This window comes from Phyllobates terribilis, unplaced genomic scaffold (genome assembly GCF_046119375.1).
Source record: "Phyllobates terribilis strain yellow unplaced genomic scaffold, ASM4611937v1 Scaffold_1__5_contigs__length_1240528914, whole genome shotgun sequence".
NCBI classification, from domain to species: Eukaryota; Metazoa; Chordata; class Amphibia; order Anura; family Dendrobatidae; genus Phyllobates; species Phyllobates terribilis.
This window is the reverse complement of record NW_027362761.1, coordinates 485,531,505-485,555,306: the sequence shown is the minus strand read 5'-3', so window position 1 is coordinate 485,555,306 and position 23,802 is coordinate 485,531,505. Positions and strand designations below refer to the sequence as shown.

At 43.1% G+C, this 23,802-nt stretch overlaps 1 protein-coding gene across 1 annotated transcript; it reads right to left on the bottom strand.

The window, feature by feature from the left end:
• Positions 1 to 552: 552 nt before the first annotated feature.
• BTF3 (basic transcription factor 3) lies at positions 553 to 15,890 on the bottom strand. The gene is made up of 6 exons (XM_073679735.1): positions 15,758 to 15,890; positions 10,534 to 10,602; positions 9,652 to 9,765; positions 5,471 to 5,672; positions 4,422 to 4,478; positions 553 to 731 (listed from the first exon to the last, which is right to left on the bottom strand). Exons 2-6 carry the CDS (start codon positions 10,600 to 10,602, stop codon positions 685 to 687), a joined length of 489 nt encoding a protein of 162 aa, XP_073535836.1. The 5' UTR covers positions 15,758 to 15,890; the 3' UTR covers positions 553 to 684.
• Between the last annotated feature and the right edge of the window lie 7,912 nt (positions 15,891 to 23,802).

Below are 23,802 nucleotides of genomic sequence, written 5' to 3'. Positions count from 1 at the left end.
TATCATACTGTAATATGTGTAAAGCATCTGATTAAGGACTCCATATATAGGGTTGAGCCCTTGACATGTATGTGGTATATTGATGCAGCTTGGGAAATAATAGATATGTATTCATAAGTCCCACCTACAATAACCTTCTCCTGCTGTTTTTAAGATTAGTGACCTATTATGTATAGGCTGTTTTTGTTCAAGTTCACACCTATATATTATATATCAAGTAGTGAAAGATTATCGTCTTCAGTAAGAAGGTGTGAAAATAGGAAAAATTAATCATGATGAATGTATATTTCTGCCTGCACTAGGTCACTTTTTATGGGCACTATGTATGTTATATTTGTCAAATATGACTATTAAAGATTATCTTTCATAATAAATAGATAAAAGGGCTTTTTGTGTTAGTTGACCTGGTAATCTAGTAACTGGGAAACCCTACTAAAAATAGGACAAAGATCTCATGAAGTTTTTTGTAGATCAATCTTTATTTCCAGGTGTGTCTAGTTGAACTAGGCCGCACACGCAGGTTCTGCCATAAAGTAGGTGCTGAAGCCGAGCTGCTACATATTGAATGTTATTAAGGAATTCCTGTTTAATCTCATCAAGTCAAAAAAAGCAAAGCACAAATAGATAAGTCACAATATAAAATAGCAGCTCTTTTCAGCAGTAGGTTCCTCAGTGGTTTTCACCTTAGATGGACTCGTTCTTTGAGGCTTCGTCAAAGTTCTCAACCAGATCTGTGGAAAAACATTTTTTAGAGGTCACTAAACCAAAACATTTCTTTGGGGCATACATTCACCTTACATATAAACACAGCCCTGAGATCTGGGATTAAAGGATAGGTCTACCTACTAACAAGTGCATAAAGAATAAAGCAACTTTGCAATAGAAGCTTAAAACCAACAAAAAAAACCATAAAAAGCTATGTTGTATTCTTCTTACCCTAATTCAGACAATTTATGTTTATGCAGAGTTCTTTTCCGGCAGTCAAAAACTATTTTTCTAGTGGAAACTTAAGGAAACTTTCGTTTGGGAAGTTGTTGGATCAGTTTTTTGTTTCCTAAAGCCTTTTAATTGGATAATGCCTAGTGGCGTTTTCCCATCAGGGGGTGCTGTAAAGTAGTGACATGTACGTTTTCTCCCACTATGTGTTTTTGAGCCTGAAGCGTTTATATGACACTCAAGTGAATGAGCATAAAACAGCATGTTGTTTTCCAATGGAAATGAATAGGAAGACCCTTTAAAAAGAGCGCTTTTAGCAGCGGACACGCACAAAAACCGCCATAAAGAGGCAAAAGAGGCAGAGTGATCATACCTTTAAAAGGAATCTGTCACCACCTGGGACGTATATAACCTATTAATATGGGCATACAGATGATAGAAATGTTAAACTAGTCCTACCTGTATGCCTCATATTAGCGGTTTTGTTGCGGAGATATGTTATTTTATTTCTTTATGCTAATGATTCCTGCCTCCCGAGTTCATTATACCACCCCCCTCGCATGCACGTCAGTACCCTGTGACGTGAAGTTATGGTGCCGAAATCCTGCACCCTGCACTCCCTCCACAGTCCGTATCCTTTCCTCCCTTCTATGGGCAGTGTATGCAGTGATCTTCTGCGCAGGTAAGTTACTGCAACTTCCGCTCCACTGACCTCCGGCATGCGCAACTACAAAGTGCTCTCCCCACTTCCTCCCTGCATAATCATCACTAGCACTATTTGGGAGATTGAGCTTTCACTACAAACAGTGAAACGTGCGGTTAACATCTCAATACGGAAACAACATTTTTATACAATTTGGATGTGAAGAATTTTCGTTTTCTTTTTCACCCCCTGACAGTACTAGCTCCAGTTTTTCAGAAAAGTGTCATCCCCTTAAAATTAGATTAAATGAAAAAAAAAAAAAAAGTCATATGAATGAAACTTTCACAATATAAAATACACTTAAGCAATGCTACCCTACTGCGAGTCTTGTTAGTGCAGCTTTCCCCCCCAGACGGCACAGCGCTCCTGTCCATACAACGGCTGCTGGTGGAGGAGCAGTGACCAGACCCGTCCATCAGCAGCTGCTGTGGACATGAGAGTCCTGCAGTCTGGGGGGGGGGGGGGGGGGAAGAGAAGGTGCAGAAATGAAGAAGCATAAAGTGACATTGTGGATATTAAATCTATAGTGTCAGTCAGTTCAAAGATTTTCTCATTAGATTGCGAATGACATTTGCTTGAAATCTCATTCACAATACCGCTGCAAATTAGAAGATCCCACCCCGCAGGATTGTACCCCAATATAGTCGTCTGCTGCAGTATTCCATCCACTGAAAGGGGTTTTCCGGGACATTTTTTTATTACTATAGGTCTAAAAACTAACAGGCAGGTAGTTGCTAAAAGATGCAGGAATCTGGGATTTTATGGCTTTTAAAGACAAATTAGGGAGAAATTATCACCAAATGATAACTTCTAGTTGGGGGTCCCAGCAGTCAGACCCCCACCCATCACCAGAAAGGGGCACTTTTATCCCTGTTAGAATGGAGCAGCAGTGAGCACGCTGCGTTAATTCTCCTTGGGACAGCAGGGCACTATGCTCCTATGACAGGCGAGGGACCCACAACTATATGAGATTTCAGCCACATTCAAGTAGAAACTGAATGGATGAGAGGAGGCATTTACATAGCTTTCTCCAGTCATTTCCATACAATCTAAGTAAACAGCCCAGCAGGGAGGCAGCCACCTCATATTCTACCTGGATGGCATGGCCGCCTCATCAGAAGGGTCCATAGGAGGACCACACCAGACAAGTACGTCATTTGGATATGATATAAATGTCTCAGATGTGAATCATCATGACAGATCCACAGTGAACCTTATAAAATGTAAACTACGAGTGCAAAGAGCACAACACGCCTTATATCCCCATTTATATGATGGTCAGGGACAGAAGAGGATCACGGACAATAATAAAAATAGACATTTCTGAAGGTCGATACTAAACCGATATGCCATCTGAACACGCAAACACTGACTGGCAGACTAGATCTTCACAATCAAAAAATCTAAGTGGTTACAAGTCAAGATGACACCGAATTTGTCAGGAACAGGGTCTACATCCAACTACCAAACAACCAGGGAACAAGAGGGTACAGGTGCGACCTAAATACTGCCCCCTAGTATAAGCTCTCCAAAGAGAGCAATGACGTGGCCATGAAAAGGACGATCCCACACCAGAACCTCTTCTAATGTCCTAAACTGTTGTTAAAGTCTGTCACCCCTAAAATGCTAATTGAACCACTTATAAAAGTATGTAAGGGACTAAGCCCCTGTAAATTATACAGACCTATATTATACATTTTAGTGGCTTATTTGCAAATAAAAAAAAAATCCATATGCTAATGAGGGGTGCTATAGTGTGACCAAGGGCTCAGTGCACCATTACACCCCTCAATTTGCATACTGATCAGTGTGTCCTATCTTAATGGACAGCGCTTACGCAAGCACTCCCTGAATGCAATCAGTGGCTCTGCACATCAGCACAGGCCCTGCAGGAGCACAGCTTGCAGTGTCAGTGTGCGATCTAATCGCTGGCTCCTGTCTGCAATATAGTACCAAGCAGTGGCTGCACAGGAGCCAGCCACACTGATACTGCCGCTGCGTGCGTCTCATACAGTGCCAGTGAGCGCTCTCATCACTGGCTCCTGTCCGCGGCCACCACTTGGTACTATACTGCAGACAGCAGCCAACGACGAGAGCACCAAGCACGGCTAGACTTTTGCCACGTCCGTGCAGAGCCACTGATTGAGTTGAGGCAGCACTAGCACTAGCTTGAGTGCTGTCAATCAACATATGACAAAGTGCTCAAGTATGCAAATTGAAAGGGGCAACAGTGCACTGAGCAATTCGCCATGCAAAAAATGCAACGACTCCCCCTTGTTGTCATACTATTTTTTTCCCTGACAACTAAACCACTAAAATCTATTCTACAGGTATGATTTTTATATAGGCCAAGACACCTGCATAAGTGGTCCAATTAGCCTTTTGGGGGTGACATTCTCCCTTCAACCCCAAAACTTCTAAATATGAATAATTCTCTGCACAAGTTGAACTGGTCAGAAAACACATTCAATGACCATAGAAATCAGACCGATCATACATTACAATGCATCTCGTAAATGTGTTTTTCCCATTACTATTAATTCATCATTGGTCGATATCAGAAAACAACAAGTGAAGGATAGAAATGATAACACTGGTATGAGGAGGCAGGCAAAACATGTTTCTCTGCAGAACAAAGAAGAGTCTCCAGTGTTCAGCTAGGTGGTCTTCCAACATGTAACGGAGACTGTCTTCATTTTTTTCTGTCCAATTCATATAAAGAAGGAAGGTACATTAAAATCCCAATGAGACCTAAAGCAGAGAAAACTGGACAAAATCCTACCTGGAACGTCATCATCTTCATCCTCTCCAGTAGCAAGCGGTGCCTTCCCATCTACAGCTAAAAAAAGTCAATGGAAAGTTAGTATGAAACAGAACTCACCCAGTAATAAAATGAAGTGATGCCGAGTCCTTCACTATGTGGCCACGTTATATACACAGTGTGTGACCCGCATGAGAATCCACAAATTAAAGTCCCACAAACCACCACAAATACAAAATGTCATCTTAGAAGGGTACCCTGTCATTAGATTTATGCTGCCTGAACCATGGGCAACACAAATCAGAGCCTGGCTGTGTGAATTCAGCCATGTATTGTCTTTCTTGGAAATGCTGTGGCGTTTCAGACAAGGTAGTTTGAAAGGCCGACCGGGTTCTATAAGGAGAGACCAGATTATTCCGGCACTATCACAGACTTCTCCCCGCACCGGCTCCTGGTAATTGGCAGGTCTCTCCCTATATACATATATTGGAGAGACCTGTCAATCAACTGGAGTGGGAGGGTGAGAGGCTGGCCGGGGGTAAAATCTCCCCCTATAGTCCAGGCTGGTTTTCCAAACGATGTTTTTTCTTAATCTCCGTAGCATGTCCGATAAAGACACTATCTGGTTGAATTCAATTCCGATTCATGTTGCCTGAAGCAATTTAATGACCGGTTCCCTTTAATGTATCAAGGGGACAAAAATAAATATAACTGCTTTAATATATAGTAACCGCATAAAATGAATGACGTTCAAGACATTTAGACCCTTGTAATGTTATTGGGGAATGTTACCAGCACTAGAATTTTAATAAAAAGACTATCAGCACATGCTTCGCTTACTTTCTCTCATGCAGTTACTTGTATTAACAGCAGTAAGTTACTTTTACAACTCCGCTCTTGGATGAACACAGCCATTAGTGAAAATGTCACGTGGTATCATAAAGATTTAGTTATTGCCGATGTACTTGGAAGCCTGGAAACATCAGTCCACAAATGTGTGATGGTCATGGAGCTGAGTAATGTCAAATGCATAGTGATTTAAAAAAAAAAAAAAAAGAAGTTTTCCTTACATTGTTTTGGCAGGGCCTCTGCGAGTCTCCGCAAGCTGGTGAGGCTGTCTGCCCCGAGCTGGTTCAGGATACTAGGTAACATCTCTGTAAGCTGCTTGGTCTCAGCGTGCCCGGTAATGGTGAAGGTGTTGGCAGCCAAGGAAGCCTGAACTTTAGGATTATTGAAGTGGATGACTGTTCCTTGGTTTGTAAACATGTTTACCTGGAAAGATGAACACAATGTAATGAAAGAGCATAAAGGAAGCTACAATATAAAGTGTACCCACGCCTCTATTAGGAACTGCTTTAAAAAAGGTCCAATATACAATTTTCTGAGATACACCAGCAGACTAGTCGGACAGTTGGGTCCCTAATGGCATCTCCTGCCCACTGCCCTATATTGACAGGTCTCTACCTACGTGCACGTATACAGGCAAAGACCTGTCAAGTCCAGGGCAGCAGGAGGGAGAAGCCACTAGGGACCCAACAGTCCGACTAGTCTGCTAGTGTATCTCAGAAAATTGTATATTGGAAATATTGGACCCACTTGTCCAACTATTCTCCAGCGTGGCTCAGTATGTTCTTCTCTGAAACCCCGCAGCGATTAAGAGTCAAACTTACTTGGCTGAGATGGTACAGCCGGGTGCCTGATATACGCTGCTCACAGATTGGGCAGTATGCATCAGCTGTCAGCTTCATTTTAAAGAGTAATTCTCAAATATTTTTCTTATATCAATAATACATGTGAAAATAAATAACTTTGCTCTATATATTAGAGAAATCATCTTTTCTCCTCCCGAACCGACCTTCCGTTTGCAAAATTATATATTCACTGAAGACAGATTTTAGCCAAGAATTGAGAAATTCCCATTATGGAGACAGAAGAGAACAGCTGGTGCATATGAAGTTTTATGGAAAACTGTAAGAACTTGTCGACTTCTAACTCCTCACTCCATAACATTTTAAAAACACCAACTGTCATCTCCTATCTCAGTAAGTCTATCTTCACTGAAAAGATTTTGCCCATGAACTGAAATATCAGTCCAGGAGGAGAAGGAAGCAGATTTCTCTGATAAAATATATTATACATTTGTTTATGTTTACATGCAAAATTGATTTATAAAGCAAAAATTAAAACAACGGTTAAACTCTAAGAAAAAACCCCGCTAGCGATGTTTCCTGGGCTCATTTTACACAAACAACCTAGTTGTGTAGCTAACACTTCAATAACAAATCAGCACTGATGTACATACAAGAACATAGGGGACAAATCACACAATAATTACTTTGTAAAACCTAAGACAGAAACAAGATGAGCATATACCTTGCTGTAAGTAAATAAGTAAAAGCAAATCGTGCATAGAAATAAATAGGGTACTTCGTAAACACAGTTTTTGATTAAAAAAAGCTAATAAGCCATCCGACCAGCGTCAAGGTGTACCCATATCGGGATGGTCCTAACCTCTAGTATTAAAACCTTACCATGCGTCATAGTGACATCTGTGTGAATAAAGGCTGAACAGGACAGGGTCCCGAACATGGACACACAGCAAATGGGATGTAATGTCCAGCTCAAAGGCATGATAAGGTTTTTAATACTAGAAGTTAGGACCATCCCTGCCGTTGCTCCTCCGCACTGTTCTGCTCCTCTGTGGGCGCTGTCTTCAATTTTGATGTGCGCAGGAGCCGGAGAGTCAGTGTAACGTCCAGTCCCAGTGATCTTTGGCGCACAGTAAAGTTGAATTCACCAGAGTGTAGAGAGACGGTAGGCAAATGCCCAAAGAGGGATTTCCGGACGTGCAAATGACATGAAAGACATCTGAAGAGAAGGGGAGGAGAAAACTTGTATAATGAAGAAGGAAGGCACTCTTATCTTCTGCTCCATAGCCTGGAAGAGCCAAGGTATAAAAGATAAGTTTTACTTAAAGGGAATCTGTCACCCCCTGGGACTTTTCAGACCGCTAATATGGGCATACAGGTGATAGAAATGTGAATCTATACTTACCAGTATGGCCCATATTAGCAGTCTGGTTTCTGTGTAATAGCTTTTTTATTAAATTATTTCTGCTAAGCTTCGTGTCCCCCGAATGCCAAGAAATCCCCACCTACTAGCCCTATTTCCATACTCACACCACCTCCCCTGCACGTCACAGGGCCCTGTGACGTGCAGTTACCGGCCGGATCCCGCGCTGTTTCCTCTGTACGGACGGCGCTCTTCTCCCTGCCGTCAGTGTAGTGTTGTGTAGCAGGGAACGTGTGCTAAGGTGAGTCACTCTGCCCGTGAAAGATTCCCTTTAACAAGGCCACATCCAGGAGGCATACAGGTATGACTAATTTCAGTTGTATACAACCCGTATGCCCACATTATTAATGCCAAAACCTCAAAAGAGTGACCGATTTCCTTTAAATTGAACATGTGTCCATACAGGTTTCTCCTATTTTCTGTCATTTCCCTAGTGAAGCAACAACTGACTTTTTAAAGAGTAGCAATTTATAAATCTGACATCCACTCAAATAATTTTGCACACTTTACAAAAGTAGCACCAGGAAATAAAATCACTAAAAGACAACGGCAAATAAAATGCCACAAAATTTGCAACTCATTTGGCAATAAAACTGGTGCAAAGGTCTTGAAATTTCCCTCCATTGTTTTTATGGCAATCGTTGTGCAGTAAAAATGACCATGCAACTTGTAGGGTTTTTTTCTTTAAATAGTCCTCAGAAGATTTGAACCTAGGATCGCTATATTGCAATATATAGTCAATTTTACAGTTGCTACAGCAACTCATACGCACCCTGTAATTGTATCAAAGGATAAGGTGCAATGGGTGCCTGGAATGGCGTGCCATAAATTATGCTGTCAGAGATTGAGGTGTTAACTAGGGCTGTTGAGTCAGAGTCGGCGTCCATTTTGGTGGAGTCGGTATAAAATGGACCGACTCCAACTCCTGTGTTTAGAGGGATCACTTGCTAATCGGTGGGGATCCAACTGATCAGACTATGAATAATTCCAAGGGCTCTGTAGAGGAATGTCTTGGATGGAGAAGAGGGTGCAGGAGCTTGACCTCCGTTCCACTCATTGGTTTTGGGACTGCTGGAGGAAGAGGAGGAGAACATTCTTCTGCTATTTGAAGACGTCCTGTTCTAAAACCAATGAAGGAAGCAGAGGGTAATCATGCACAACTCTGCTTCACTAAAGACAGGGCTTTACAGACCTCTGTTGTCAAGATCGTTGAGGGTCCCAGCAGTTGGGCCCCCAATGATCAGCAAGCTATCCCTTTATGAATAGGATAGAGGATAACTTGTGATTTTAGGAAAACCCCTTTAACCATCGGAGTAAAGTGTCTGCTGGGTGTTTCCTTAGTGTGAAGTGTCCTGGACTCTGTGAAGTGACCTCTTCCCCTCTGCTTAGCAGTAATGGTTATTATGATCTCCTGTATGGATGCTGGACCTGACACTCAATCACAGATGGGAAAGTCCAGAGCTCCAGTAGCACCAGACTTTTGGCTAATCAAATATGTTTACGTGGGCATGACACGCGAGAATGCACAAATGAGGCTTGTCACTAGTGATGGGTCATTTGCCACCGATCTGGCACAAAGAGCCGGCACCCTTCAGTGAACGATGGCACTCCAGTGAGAGCCATTTGCAGTCTCTGAATGGGAGTCACTGGCAGGGCTGTGGAGTCGGAGCCCATTTTGGTGGAGTCGGTATAAAATGGACCGATTCAGACTCCTAAAACATATAATAAATTGGGTACAGTAGCTCAATGCAGTTTGTGGGAATATTTTTTTCATAAGAATTTGGGAAAGTTATGAAATGTCCTATAAATGTCTGTCCTATTCCTGATCTAAGGGTCTAGCCTTTTAGCTGAGATGAATCTGTGCTACAGTAAATTTATCACTTAAAGATGAGCCGTGTATGAGGGAGTCGGAGTTGTGGAAATTGAGGAGGTTTGGCTTACCGACTCCATAGCCCTGCTGTTAACAGCACTGATCGGCATGGTGTGGACTCAACTTCTGAGCTCGCTCCATACATATAATGCTGATACTGGGAAGGGAATAAGAACATCAACACAGCTCTTTGCAACCCATTTTTAAGGTTTATTACTTGTATATTGTGAAAGCATTGGAGAAAAAAAATAGAGTGTCAAAATTGAATATTGTTTTTAAAGAGAAAATCCCTGAAAGAGAATCACTCACTTCCTCTATGCCTGAGATGTTATTAACACCCAGCTTCTTAAGTGAAAACTGTAGTTTCTTGTCATCAGCAGTAGCCGTTCTGTGAACAACCTTCTTCTTTCTGCGGGCTGTACCCTGAAGAGAGAGAAAACAAAAAAAACTCAGGCTTAAAAGGAGTTGTGCACTACGTGGGCAACCCCTTCTCAAATGCTGCATTGCTTGGTTCAAAATAAAGATATTCATACATTTAGGGGACACAGTACGTTTTTCGGTCATTTGTTTAAAAAAAAAATAAAAAAAAAAATGTTGGGGGTGCCCCGTGGTACTTTTTAAGCCAGGGGTTGTCCAGCCCCAAAAAGGATGGGAAACATTACTTTGCACAAAGCCCCAAATACAAAAAGATGAAAAGGCTCACCAAGATGACTCTTGCAAGACACAGATGAAAGCAGGGAGCTGAACACACACAATTATCTCCACCCATACATCCATATCTTTCCAACACAGTCAGCACTTACAGCAGTCATAACAGATCAGAAACACCCTGAAATGGAAGCTCGCTCGGCACAGTGCTAATTCCCAACTGACAGCTGCAGTCCATAAGGTGGCACTCAAATAAGTGTACTCTTTAGCCCACGTTCAGTATTTATAAGTCAAAACCAGGAGTGGGTGATAAATACAGAAGTGGTGACATGTTTCTATTATACTTTTCCTCTGATTGTTCCACTCCTGGTTTTGGCTTACAAATACTGATGTCAAATACTGAACAAGTGAGTGAATGTGGCCTTAAGACTGCAGCTGTTTCCATGTAGCCCTAGCCTAATGGCAAACATTCCAACAACAGCAAAATCACTTAAAGGGACAAAAATATTGTCCACTTTCAAATCATAAAAATACAGAAATTACCTTTCCACCAATGCGGACTTGTGCTTGAAGTTTTGCTAACTTTTCTTGATTCATGATACTTTCTTTCATCTGAAAAAAACAAGACAAAAGGACAATAAGAGGATTTCAGAGCTATCAGTCTCATGCATGCTGATGACCACTGTGAATATAGTAGAGGAAATAGCTTCATGTCGTGCAGTCTATGGTACTAAAGTGTACCATATAGGGATGAGATGACCCGTGGAAGTTCGAACTTTAGTCCATTTGGTTTGGGTACCAGAACTCTACCCAAACTTTAACCAGAACCAGAACCCAATAGAAGTGAATGGTGACCCAAACATTGGTGCTGTAAAATGGTTGTAGTAGCGTCCGTCTCTCTTCCTTCGCCCAGAAATCCGAACAGTAAAATGGACTTCCGGGAGAAGTCTGTGTTTGGAGTTCAGCGCCGGGTACTAAGTGTCCGGTACAAACCCCCGAACTTTACATCTCTCTTGTACCATACACATTATACATACACAACACATACCAAAAACGAAGGCTTAGGGGTGATCTAATTACTATGTACAAGTATATGAGGGGACCGTACAAAGACCTTTTTACTCTGAGGCCTGAGACGGGGACAAGGGGGCATCTTCTACGTCTGGAGGAAAGAAGATTTAATCATAATCACAGACGGGGATTCTTTACTGTAAGAGCAGTGAGACTATGGGACTCTCTTCCGCATGATGTTGTAATGAGTGATTCACTACTAAAATTTAAGAAGGGCATGGATGCCCTTCTTGAAAAGTATAATATTACAGGTTATATATACTAGATTCCTTGATAAGGGCATTGATCCAGGGAAATAGTCTGATTGTTGTATGGAGTCAGGAAGGAAACTTTTTCCCCAATGTGGAGCTTAGTGTTTGCCACATGGTGTTTTTTGCCTTCCTCTGGATCAACATGTTAGGCTATGGATTGAACTAGATGGACTTAGTCTTCCTGCAACCTTAAAAACTATGTTACATTAGGTGAATGATTTTGGTGGCACTGGTTGACTATTTAGGCCTACTCAAAATTCTGTGAGTCACATGTTCTGCGATGTTCATGGATAATATACGTACCACTAAAATCTATGGTGCTACTCCCAAGTCCGTATTTTTTTGCGACTTGTAGATCCACAAAAAATGTGTTGATTGCCCATTTTTGATCTGAGTATGAGAGCAAAATTACCCATACACAGCTATGGGTCACTAAAAAATGACTGCCAGTACACATTGCTACCCATGTGCTGTCCATTTTTAACACTGTAGTCTATAGGAGAGGCTTGACAACTTATTTTTCCATATAACAAATTCACTGATGAAACACTGATGGTAAAAAATGACTGACCAAACTGATGAAAATTTGATCCAAAGATTTCAGTATTTTTTACGAAGAAAAATCACAGACTTCTAAACGAGAGGCCTTAATGTGTTTGGTGGCAATGTGACCCAACTTTCCCCAAGATGGAAGATGTTGGCACGCTGAATCTCCTTATGTTTTTACAGGAGATAAGCATAGGTATTGGGATGCGGAAAGATGAGACATTTGGGCCTTACCCATCTAAAATGTATGTTCAAAAGAATCATAGTTGAGATTTTTATAGCCTTTCTTGGAGTTAGGAGTGAAACTGGAGAACATGGCTGACAGCAAGCAGGCAACTCACATATCGATAGGAAACGCCATAAATGGCTGTGGAACAGGCGACGGAGACCCACATCCAACTAAAAATAGGGACCATCTTGCCCTGTTAGGAATAAGGTAGGTGGATGTGCATACATTAGTTTCTATGGGCACTCCAAAAATTGAAGAGGGACCATGCAGCCATAGGACATGTGTTCAGCCTCACCGTCTCCTTCACCCCAGAGATGGTCGCACACAGACAGATCTTGTAGGCATCTGCATGCGTCCTCTGTGGACATCTAATGTGTATGGTGACCTTCACTCAATACACTTATCACAATCATTTCTTTGTAACTCAAAACTAACATTAAGGCTGTGTGCCCACGAAGCATTTTCCAAGCGTAAACGCTTGGGAAATGCTTGGTAATCCGTCCCCCATGGTCCCCAATGAAAAGCTGCAATGTCAATGCCCATGCTGCGGATTTTTCCGCAGCATTTATGCTGCGCTCAAAAATCCGCAGCATGTCCATTAATTTTGCGAACACGCAGTGTAATCGCCGCCAATAACTTGCATTGGACTGCGTGACATCCGCATCACTACATGTGGATAAGCGGATATCACACAGTTCAATGTGCGGATGGTACCCAGGCCTGGAGGAGAGAAGACTCTCATCCAGACCTGGGTACCATAGAAACTGTAAAAAAAAAAAAAGTAAAAGTAAACTAAAAAATAAAGATTATACTTGCCTTCCGATGTACTCCTGGTGTTTTGTCTGCTCCGTCCGGTCTCTTGCATTGCTCGCGCTGTTGTGAAGGACCTGCCATGACGTCATTGAGTCATGTGACCTGACACATGACTGAATGACGTCACCGCAGGTCCTTCACAACAGCGCGAGCAATGCAAGAGGCCGGACGCAGCGGAGACAACACCGGAAGGTGAGTATAATCTTTTTATTTTATTTTTTACCATTATTATTCTTTTTTTAACTAACTTGGTCACACTACTATAAATCCATGCCGGTTGCATGGATTTATATAGTGTGAACAAGTTATCAAGTACTTTTCCAAGTGATGCTAAAATCGCTTGGAAAAGCGCTTGATAACCCGCATGCAGAAATGCATGCAAAGACGCTTGACAAACTCTTCTACCTGGCGGGAAAAATGCATGTAAAAACTGCATGCGTTTTTCCTGCCAGGGAGAAGCGTAAAAAATATGCAGCATTTCTTCATCGTGGGCACATAGCCTTAAAGGCAGCAGGTTTCATTATTTCATGACTGTTATAATGTGCAAGTAGATCAAAGCCAAGAAATGCTGACACTAGCTATATGTAGCCCACACTCCACCCAACATCACAGGGGTGAGACATAATGAGCGCGGCTCACGTACATCGATAAGTCATAATGCAGAGTATGTCAACTCCAGTTCTCAACTAATCCCAACAGGTCAGGATCTGAGCATATACTACTGAGAAATACTATGGTGATGACTATTTAACAGGTATAATGATGTGGCCATGTGGTGTAGATAACCATGCGCCCAAAACTCTGCCCACCCGTGGTGGGGGAATGGCAGAAAGAAACAACGGCACTGCTATTGGCAAAACACTTATTTGTCGTGAGATATGATCTTTTGATTAGCTTTAAAAAAAAGAGGCATCATTCTCAGCAGCACATGCACAATGGCAACCGTTATGCCTGTCGTTCTGTGGCCGTGGAAAGTGGGGTCAGCCTGTCTACACAGGTCGTTTACTGCTGCATGTTGTGCGATGTATACAAGCCCTTACTTGTACCTTCTGTATTATGCTTTGCTTATATAGTAGCATTAATCCCACGGCCTTTATGGGCATCTTCATCACTATCAGAATGGGGGTTCATAATCTACATTGCCTGTCACTGTCTTTTGAGCATGGGAGGAAACTCACAAAAACCAGGGAGAATACGCAATCTCCTTGCCCAATTATGAGCTTACAAACGGTGTTCTGCAGTGTCTTAGGCTGCGTGCCCACGTTGCGTATTACAAGCGTATATGCTGCGGAATTTCCGCAGCGTAAACGCTTGTAAAAAGCATGTATATCCGCACCCCATGGTCCCCAATGGCATTCCGCAATGTCAATGCCCATGCTGCGGATTTTTCCGCAGCGTATATGCTGCGATCAAAAATCCGCAGCATGTTCATTAATTTTGCGTTTCCGCATGCGGAATCAATGTGCGGATGGTACCCAAGTCTGGAGGAGAGGAGACTCTCATCCAGACCTGGGTACCAAAGAACCTGTAAAAAAAAAAAAAAAGAATAAAATAAAGTTTATACTTATCTTCTGATGTTTTCCCTCCGTCGCGCTGTTGTGTGAAGGACCTGCCACGTCATTGAGTCATGTGACCCATCACATGACTCAATGACGTCACCGAAGGTCCTGCACACAACAGCGTGAGCCGCTCAAGACTCCGGACGGGGCAGAGAATGCATCGGTAGGTGAGTATAAACTTTATTTTTTTTTATTTTTTACCATTCTGATTCTTTTTTTTTTTTAACTATTACTTGGTCACACTATATAAATCCATGCCGGTTGCATGGATTTATATAGTGTGAACAAGTTGTCAAGCACTTTTCCAAGTGATGCTTAAATCACTTGGAGAAGTGCTTGATAACCCGCATGCGGAAATGCATGCAAAGACGCCTCACAAACGCTTCTACCTGGCGGGAAAACCGCATGTAAAATCCGCATGCGATTTTCCCGCCAGGGAGAAGCGTAAAAAATATGCTTCATTTCCGCAACGTGGGCACATAGCCTTAGAGGCACACACATCAGGACATGTAGGACACACACCGCCGCTGCACATCAGTGGACATAGATTGGCATCAATCACACAGTATAAAAACAAACATTTTCTTTGACGTCACAGAATGATGCATCTGCTGCACCACTTCATAAAACGTTACTCCCAGAATATCTTACCCATCCAAAAGACCTCCTCCTCAGGCGAATAGATGACTATGGTAACGTGATTTAGGACCCCCATACACATCTGATTATCTATGTTTCTAATGTGTATGGGGCCCATATCGATGGGTTTGACAGACGGTTTAAAGTGTATGGGCGCGACGGCCAACTGGTGGTTGGGAAAGATGTCGATTGTGCATTGCCAGGCACCATACCCAAGCCCACCTAGGCACCACACTGCCACCCTTATGCCCAGCGTCACCAACCCAATGCTCTGCCAGGCACCACCCGGCACCCACACCCCCATGCCCAGCCAGGCACTGTGCATCATGCCTTCCCCCCATGCCCTGCCAGACTCCACATCACCCTGTGATGCCCCAATATCAGGTCCCATCCCCGGCCATGCACTGTGTGACAGCCATGGCAGAGGGGAGAACCTTGGAGTCACATTATTATGGCTGCACCAGTGGCAGAAACATAGCCAGCGGTAGAACACAACGGCCTTGCACTAGTGGTACTACAAGTCCCAGCAGTACTCAGAGCAGCACAGAACCAGTGCCATATACAGCGCTGCGCTCACCACTACCGCACGAATATGCCGGCGCCCCCGTCCATGACAGGCCTATAACCCGCCCAGCATGGCCTGAGCCCCGTCCTCTCACCTTCTGCAGCCGGCAGGCGGGTGTATACAGGGAACGCTGAGGGATTACAGGCCTCCAGAGAGCGGCGGCACCGGGCGCGCACACACGCGGGGAGCAAGATGGAAGCCAAAAGGAAGGACCGGAAGTGAGGCGCGACCCACGTGACCGGCGGTGCGGCGCCACCTGCACAGTGAGGCTAGAAACAGTGGAGAGGAGAGGAAGTGTCAGGGTTACGGGCAGATGGATAGAAGCCGGTGACTGGCTGCCGCCTTGGCCGTCTAGTACGCGGTGTACTGGAGCATTAAAAAAAACTAGAGCAGGGAAAAATACAGCAACCAATCAGATTCCAGCTACTGTTTCTCTTAGGCCGTTTGGAAAATGAGAGCAATGATCTGATTGGCCACTTTTTTTGTGATGCGTTTTTAGAGTCCTCCCAGTGTTTGTGGGGGGCGCATTGCGTAGGGTGGGGGTTGGCATTGCAGAGGGGTGTGTGTGTGGGGGGGGGGGCATTGCAGAGGGGTGTGTGTGGGGGGGCGCATTGCGTAGGGTGGGGGTTGGCATTGCAGAGGGGTGTGGGGGGGTTGGCATTGCAGAGGGGTGTGGGGGGCACATTACAGGGTGTGGGGGGGTTGGCATTGCAGAGGGGGTGTGTGGGGGGGCGCATTGCGTAGGGTGGGGGTTGGCATTGCAGAGGGGTGTGTGGGGGGCACATTAGAGGGTGTGTGTGTGTGTGGGGGGGGGGCATTGCAGAGGGGATGTTGGAAGGCTACACTCATAATTTACAGGGACTCAGGTCCTTTACAGTGTTGCAAGTAATGTACTACCTGCTATAGAGCGTGCTGAGTTTTTTTTATTGTTGTACTACATTTATCCGCTATCAGCTTGTGACACTCACTCACTGCAGCTCTGAGTAGTCACTTGTTATATATTGCATGCCTCCCAATAATCCATATGCTTGAGAATCGCTAATGATGTATGGCCATACTTAGCCTTTCATACGCACCCTGCCGCCCTGAGGCATTATGTCTTGGTTGACTTGCGCCTGTGCGGTTATAGAGAGTGCGGAGCACACGCTGTGTGATTTTTCCCACTTGTGTGCCCACCCTGTGTCCTGGCACAGTGCCTCCGTACTGTCCTTTGCAGACGCGCTTCCAAATTGTGAGTTTGCAGGATTGATAACCGGTCAGGAGCTGACACACAGGGCGAGATGTGAGCTGCTGTGTAGAAACCAATGGGTTGGAGAGAGCTGACTGGGCTCTCAGGAGTTAACCCCCAGCCTGATCTACAACTACTGCGCACATGTCACCAATCACCTATGTACTCTTTAAAAATAAAAACTCACAGCAGATTGAAAAAGCGAGTCAATTGCAAACTTGCTTATTATCATTCTGTCTAACCAAATACTTTAAATAACATGAGAATACCCCTTTAATTATAAGTCACTACACCACCAATATTTTTTCTTATGAACAGCATAAATATTTCTGTCCAAATTTGTGATAATGGATGCCTCCTACCTATGAATACAACCCCTGGCAAAAATTATGGAATCACTCCGAGCCCAGTGATTCCATAATTTTTGCCAAGGGTTGTATAACTGGGCCTTTATCTGTACAGTCTGCAGTGGACAACCAAGACAGTCTACCTTCCGATCAATTAGTGCCCAGCTTTCATTTTTTAAACTGTGCTGGTAAAATGAAAGCTGTGCTGTGATTGGTTTCTGTAGGCAACAAAGACATGTGTTTTATAGAGTTTAGAGAGGTCACAGAGGGGGAATAAAGTTAGGTCCAGAAATATTTGGACCTTGACTGAATCTCCGTGATTTGAGCTCTGCAGGCCACTATTTTTTATTTAACCCCTTTGCGACCTTGGGATTTTCCGTTTTTGCATTTTCGTTTTTTGCTCCCCTTGTTCCCAGAGCCATAGCGTTTTTATTTTTTGGTCAATATGGCCATGTGAGGACTTATTTTTTGCGGGACAAGTTGTACATTTAAACACCATTACTAGTTTTACCATATCATGTACTGGAAAACGGGAAAAAAATTCCAAGTGCGGTGAAATTGCAAAAAAAGTGCAATACTACAGATGTTTTTTTTTATTTTTTTTACCACGTTCACTAAATGCGAAAATTGACCTGCCATTCTTATTCTCCAGGTCATCACGAGTTCGTAGACATCAAACATGCGTAGGTTCTTTTTTATTTAAGCGGTGAAAAAAAAATCCAAAGTTTGCTAAAAAAAAAATTTAAAAAATGGCGCCATTTTCCGAGACCCATAGTGTCTCCATTTTTTGGGAGCTGGGGCCTGGTGAGGGCTTATTTTTTGCGCACCGAGCTGACATTTATATTAATACCATTTTTGGGTAGATCCGATGTTTTGATCGCCCGTTATTGCATTTTGTTGCAATGATTCGGCGACCAAAAAAGCGTAATTCTGTAGTTTAGAATTTTTTTCTCATTACGCCGTTTACGGATCGGATTAATTATTTTTTTATATTGATAGTTCGGGCGATTCTGAACGCGGCGATACCAAATATGTGTATGTAGGGTTTATTTTTTATTATTTTATTTTGAATGGGGCAAAAGGGGGGTGATTTAAACTTTTATATTTTTTTAAATTTTTTTTTATATTTTTAAAAACTTTTTTTTTTTCACTTTTTGCTTGCTTCTATAGTCTCCATAGGAGGCTAGAAGCAACAACTGTCCGACGCCTCTGCTACATACAGGGGACCAGTAGATCCCCTGTATGCAGCAGAAATGCTCCTGTACTATGAGCGCCGACCACTAGGTGGCGCTCATAGTAATCTTTACATGACAACCACTGGGGTCTGCTGCAGACCCAGGGTTGTCGTGACCACCCATCGGTGATCCGCGATCACGTGACGGGGTCACCGATGGGTGGGGCTAAGGCCGCACTTCCGGCGCGGCGATGTTAAATGCTGCTGTCAGAGATTGACAGCGGCATTTAACATGTTAACAGCCGCGGGTGGATCGCGATTCCACCCGCGGCTGTTGCGGGCACATGTCAGCTGTAATAATCAGCTGACATGTGCCCGGTTCAGTGCGGGCTCAGCGCCAGAGCCCTCACTGAACCGGGGGTGATGGCCTGGGGCGTACTAATACGCCCTGGGTCGTTAAGGGGTTAAGGTCATGGCCCCACTATCAGTACTTGGTCAGTATTCGGTCATTATTTTTTCTCAGGAGTGGGTGATAAATGCAGAATTGGTGACTTGTTTCTATTATACCTTTTCTCTGATTGTTCCTCACCTGGTTTTGGCTCCCACTCCTGATAAAAAATACTGACCGAATACTGACCAAATACTGATAGTGGGGCCGTGGCCTAACATGAAACAACTGAGATGCAATTGAAGTCATTGTCTTTGTCTTCTTTGTGTCGTGTCCCATTTTTGAGCTTTCTAACTTGACGCTCCATAATAAGTCCTTCATTTCATCTACCAGATATCAGATACCAAAGAGGCGTTTTACTTATGGTGTAACCAAAGAGGTATAAAAGGATAGGGAGAAGGTGTGAGACCAAGACATTACCCCAGCAACTGTGACTTCCTCAGGGGTGTTCAAGTGTACTGCATGCTGAATGGCGTGTGCATTAAAGTGAGCCACATCGCCAGAAGTGACTTCTGAAATAAGAGACACCAATAGATGATTCATGCATATAGAGTAAGAAACACCCATAGATGCTACATGCAGAGTGGTATGCATATCAAAGTGAGCCACAGTACTGGAAGTGACCAAATATAGAACGTTACATATACAAAGTTATCAAAGCTAAAAACGATGTGTGTATCAAGATGGAAGCACACCATCAAAAGATCAATCAAGAAGGTGGACTGCCCAGAGATAAAAGGTGGAACATATAGTAAAGGAGATAATGTGTGTTTCAAATTGGAATGCATTATCAAAACACTAGATGTACCCAGCATACAATAAAAGAAATATAAATACTCTAGAAGATGTTAAAGGAATAAGAAACAAAATGTAAAAAAAAAAAAAAAAAAAGTTTTTGATACGGAAACTTGTGTACATTAGATAAAGCCCAGAGTTGCATCTTATATGATGAATAAAAAAAGTTCACAGTCTGCATATATGACAGGACCTTATCTTGCGGGTCTCTCTGACAAGTCATCTCTTGGAACAGGTCACAGATTGGAGGGGTATGAGAGTCAGCGGGTTCCATGGCCTTAGCAAACTGTTACACATGTGGTTGTGGTCCGGGGAGACCCTGGAGGGGCAAAACGAAGCGAACACCTGGTTCTTCACTAGAACTCCTGATGGTGTGGTTAGACTTGATGCCAGGTGCTACTCCACAAGGGGAGAAATTAGAACAGAGTATTGGGTTGCACAATATAATTATATATATCAAATGAAGCATAAATATATCGTCCATATTGCAACCTACTCATAGGATATATATCTGGCCAATCGTTAAACGACTATAACCTAGGGCGTGCCGAAGCAAGAAATAATTATCATATGGCCCATATGTATAGAAAATATGAAAAGACTTTATTCAAAATACATGCCAAAAATACATACATTGTTTTAAAACATTCTTAAAAACAAGCAAGTACCGCATGGGGTGCAGGTGGCCCACCTCTCAAATCACCTTATTTACTGGTGTCATGTGATGGAGAAAGTATACTAATATATATGGGAAACATGAACAACCAATATATAAATAATCGTCCCAACACTATTCATGTCCCTACCCTTCATATATCACACATGATCACTTTTCATTATCATTACCTTAATGAGAGGAATAGAGCCTGCACCGAGCGTGATTCCCCGACCCGCGTTTCGGCGCTGATGCCTTCCTCAAGGGGACTGCTCTGGTTAAACAGCTGGTGACTTAAATGTAGAATCGCACAAACCGCCAACCAATGGGGCGGCGATACCGCCCCCAACGGAAGTTGCAGATCACGTGTACGTTTCCATAGCGGCACACGACACTACCCAGTAATGCACCGCGACTCGCCGGAAGTGACGCAGGGCGCGTCGCCGTAACTAGGACACCAGACCCTGTCGGCATCGCGGCAGCAGAAGCTACCCTGGGATGCCGAGAGAAGTCCGGCGTGCCAGGACGGCGATGCCCCTGCGTACTGAGTCTCACGGTACGTACCCTGACAGAGAAATCACATCTATACCAATGGCAAAGAAAAAAGAGAGAAAAAACCATACATTGTGAAAAGCATCATTACTAGTTGCACCACACAACCCATTCTGGAAGGATTTGTGCCCCATATCATGGTCACATCCTAAGGCTCATACTGATAAATTAGCATAGATGCATACATATGAGATATATATCGTTCACTGCTATCAGCTTAGAATTTAGGAATATCCACATTATATACAGTACAGACCAAAAGTTTGGACACACGTTCTCATTTAAAGATTTTTCTGTATTTTCTTGACTATGAAAATTGTACATTCACACTGAAGGCATCAAAACTATGAATTAACACATGTGGAATTATATACTTAACAAAAAAGTGTGAAACAACTGAAAATATGTCTTATATTCTAGGTTCTTCAAAGTAGCCACCTTTTGCTTTGATGACTGCTTTGCACACTCTTGGCATTCTCTTGATGAGCTTCAAGAGGTAGTCACCGGAAATGGTCTTCCAACAATCTTGAAGGAGTTCCCAGAGATGCTTACCACTTGATGGCTCTTTTGCCTTCACTCTGCGGTCCAGCTCACCCCAAACCATCTCGATTGGGTTCAGGTCTAGTGACTGTGGAGGCCAGGTCATCTGGTGTAGCACCCCATCACTCTCCTTCTTGGTCAAATAGCCCTTACACAGCCTGGAGGTGTGTTTGGGGTCATTGTCCTGTTGAAAAATAAATGATGGTCCAACTAAACGCAAACCGGATGGAATAGCATGCCGCTGCAAGATGCTGTGGTAGCCATGCTGGTTCAGTATGCCTTCAATTTTGAATAAATCCCCAACAGTGTCACCAGCAAAGCACCCCCACACCATCACACCTCCTCCTCCATGCTTCACGGTGGGAACCAGGCATGTAGAGTCCATCCGTTCACCTTTCCTGCGTCGCACAAAGACACGGTGGTTGGAACCAAAGATCTCAAATTTGGACTCATTAGACCAAAGCACAGATTTCCACTGGTCTAATGTCCATTCCTTGTGTTCTTTAGCCCAAGCAAGTCTCTTCTGCTTGTTGCCTGTCCTTAGCAGTGGTTTCCTAGCAGCTATTTTACCATGAAGGCCTGCTGCACAAAGTCTCCTCTTAACAGTTGTTGAAGAGATGTGTCTGCTGCTAGAACTCTGTGTGGCATTGACCTGGTCTCTAATCTGAGCTGCTGTTAACTTGCGATTTCTGAGGCTGGTGACTCGGATAAACTTATCCTCAGAGGCAGAGGTGACTCTTGGTCTTCCTTTCCTGGGGCGGTCCTCATGTGAGCCAGTTTCTTTGTAGCGCTTTATGGTTTTTGCAACTGCATTTGGGGACACTGTCAAAGTTTTTCCAATTTTTCGCACTGACTGACCTTCATTTCTTAAAGTAATGATGGCCACTCGTTTTTCTTTACTTAGAATTTGTATTTTGGCAAGAAAAAAGCAGCTAACAGTCTATTCAGTAGGACTATCTGCTGTGTATCCACCAGACTTCTGCACAACACAACTGATGGTCCCAACCCCATTTATAAAGCAAGAAATCCCACTTATTAAACCTGACAGGGCACACCTGTGAAGTGAAAACCATTTCCGGTGACTACCTCTTGAAGCTCATCAAGAGAATGCCAAGAGTGTGCAAAGCAGTCATCAAAGCAAAAGGTGGCTACTTTGAAGAACCTAGAATATAAAACATATTTTCAGTTGTTTCACACTTTTTTGTTAAGTATATAATTCCACATGTGTTAATTCATAGTTTTGATGCCTTCAGTGTGAATGTACAATTTTCATAGTCATGAAAATACAGAAAAATCTTTAAATGAGAAGGTGTGTCCAAACTGTTGGTCTGTACTGTATATCTCCCATATGGAGCAATACATCTCCCTTTACTATATGGCCCACAATGGACATCCTCTCACATAAAATTTTGAAAATGGGCACATATTTTAAATATAACTAGATATTGTCTCTAGGTTAACTTCACATTGTGGGGGATAATTATCAATAGCTACACATATATATAGAACATTCTTATATGAAATACCCCAACAAGCCAAATCCCTTCATAAGGGAGTGGTATCCAAAATATACATATATCACACACATAGTACGATGAAAATTCATACTACAAAAATACGATACTACAAAGTGAAATCATAACATATGCACTTTCTTATTTTCATAATTCTCATTGTCCCGGGCGAAGTATCATGGTGCGTAAATCATTGGTGAAGTATATGCATATATATTCCAATGGTGATCTCATATGTTCAACCAGAGCAGAAAACCATTAAACCTGCTAAACAAAATATAATTAAAATCACACCACCAACACATATTTAAAAAGGAACATTGTATGCATTGATTGCACAGGCATTATGATGTGCCTGCAGGACTGGGTTATAAAAATGGGACAAAACTATTGTTCTCATTGAGACCATTCAGGTGTAGTGTTTTCAGGGTCCAAATCCACCTCGTCTCTATCCGGGCGAGTCTCTGGGACACAGGACCACCACGTATCCCTACATCCACCATATCAATCCCCCTCACCTCCAACAATTTGGCATTACAGTTATGATGTCATTTGAAGTGCCTTGGTATAGTTTTAAGCATGTACATATCACTTTGTTCAGATGCGGCTGATATCCCCAATACATGTTCCCTAACACGTGTTTTTAGACAACATGTGGTCATCCCAACGTAAATCAGCCCACAAGGACATGTCGCATAGTATATCACATTCCGTGACGCACATGTAATATATTTTTTGATCTCAAATGAGCGCTTGCCCTTAGAGTCAACAAATGTGGTACTTCTAATCACGCTGGGACAGGCCACACATCGGCCGCATGGCATACAGTACAGACCAAAAGTTTGGACACACCTTCTCATTTAAAGATTTTTCTGTATTTTCATGA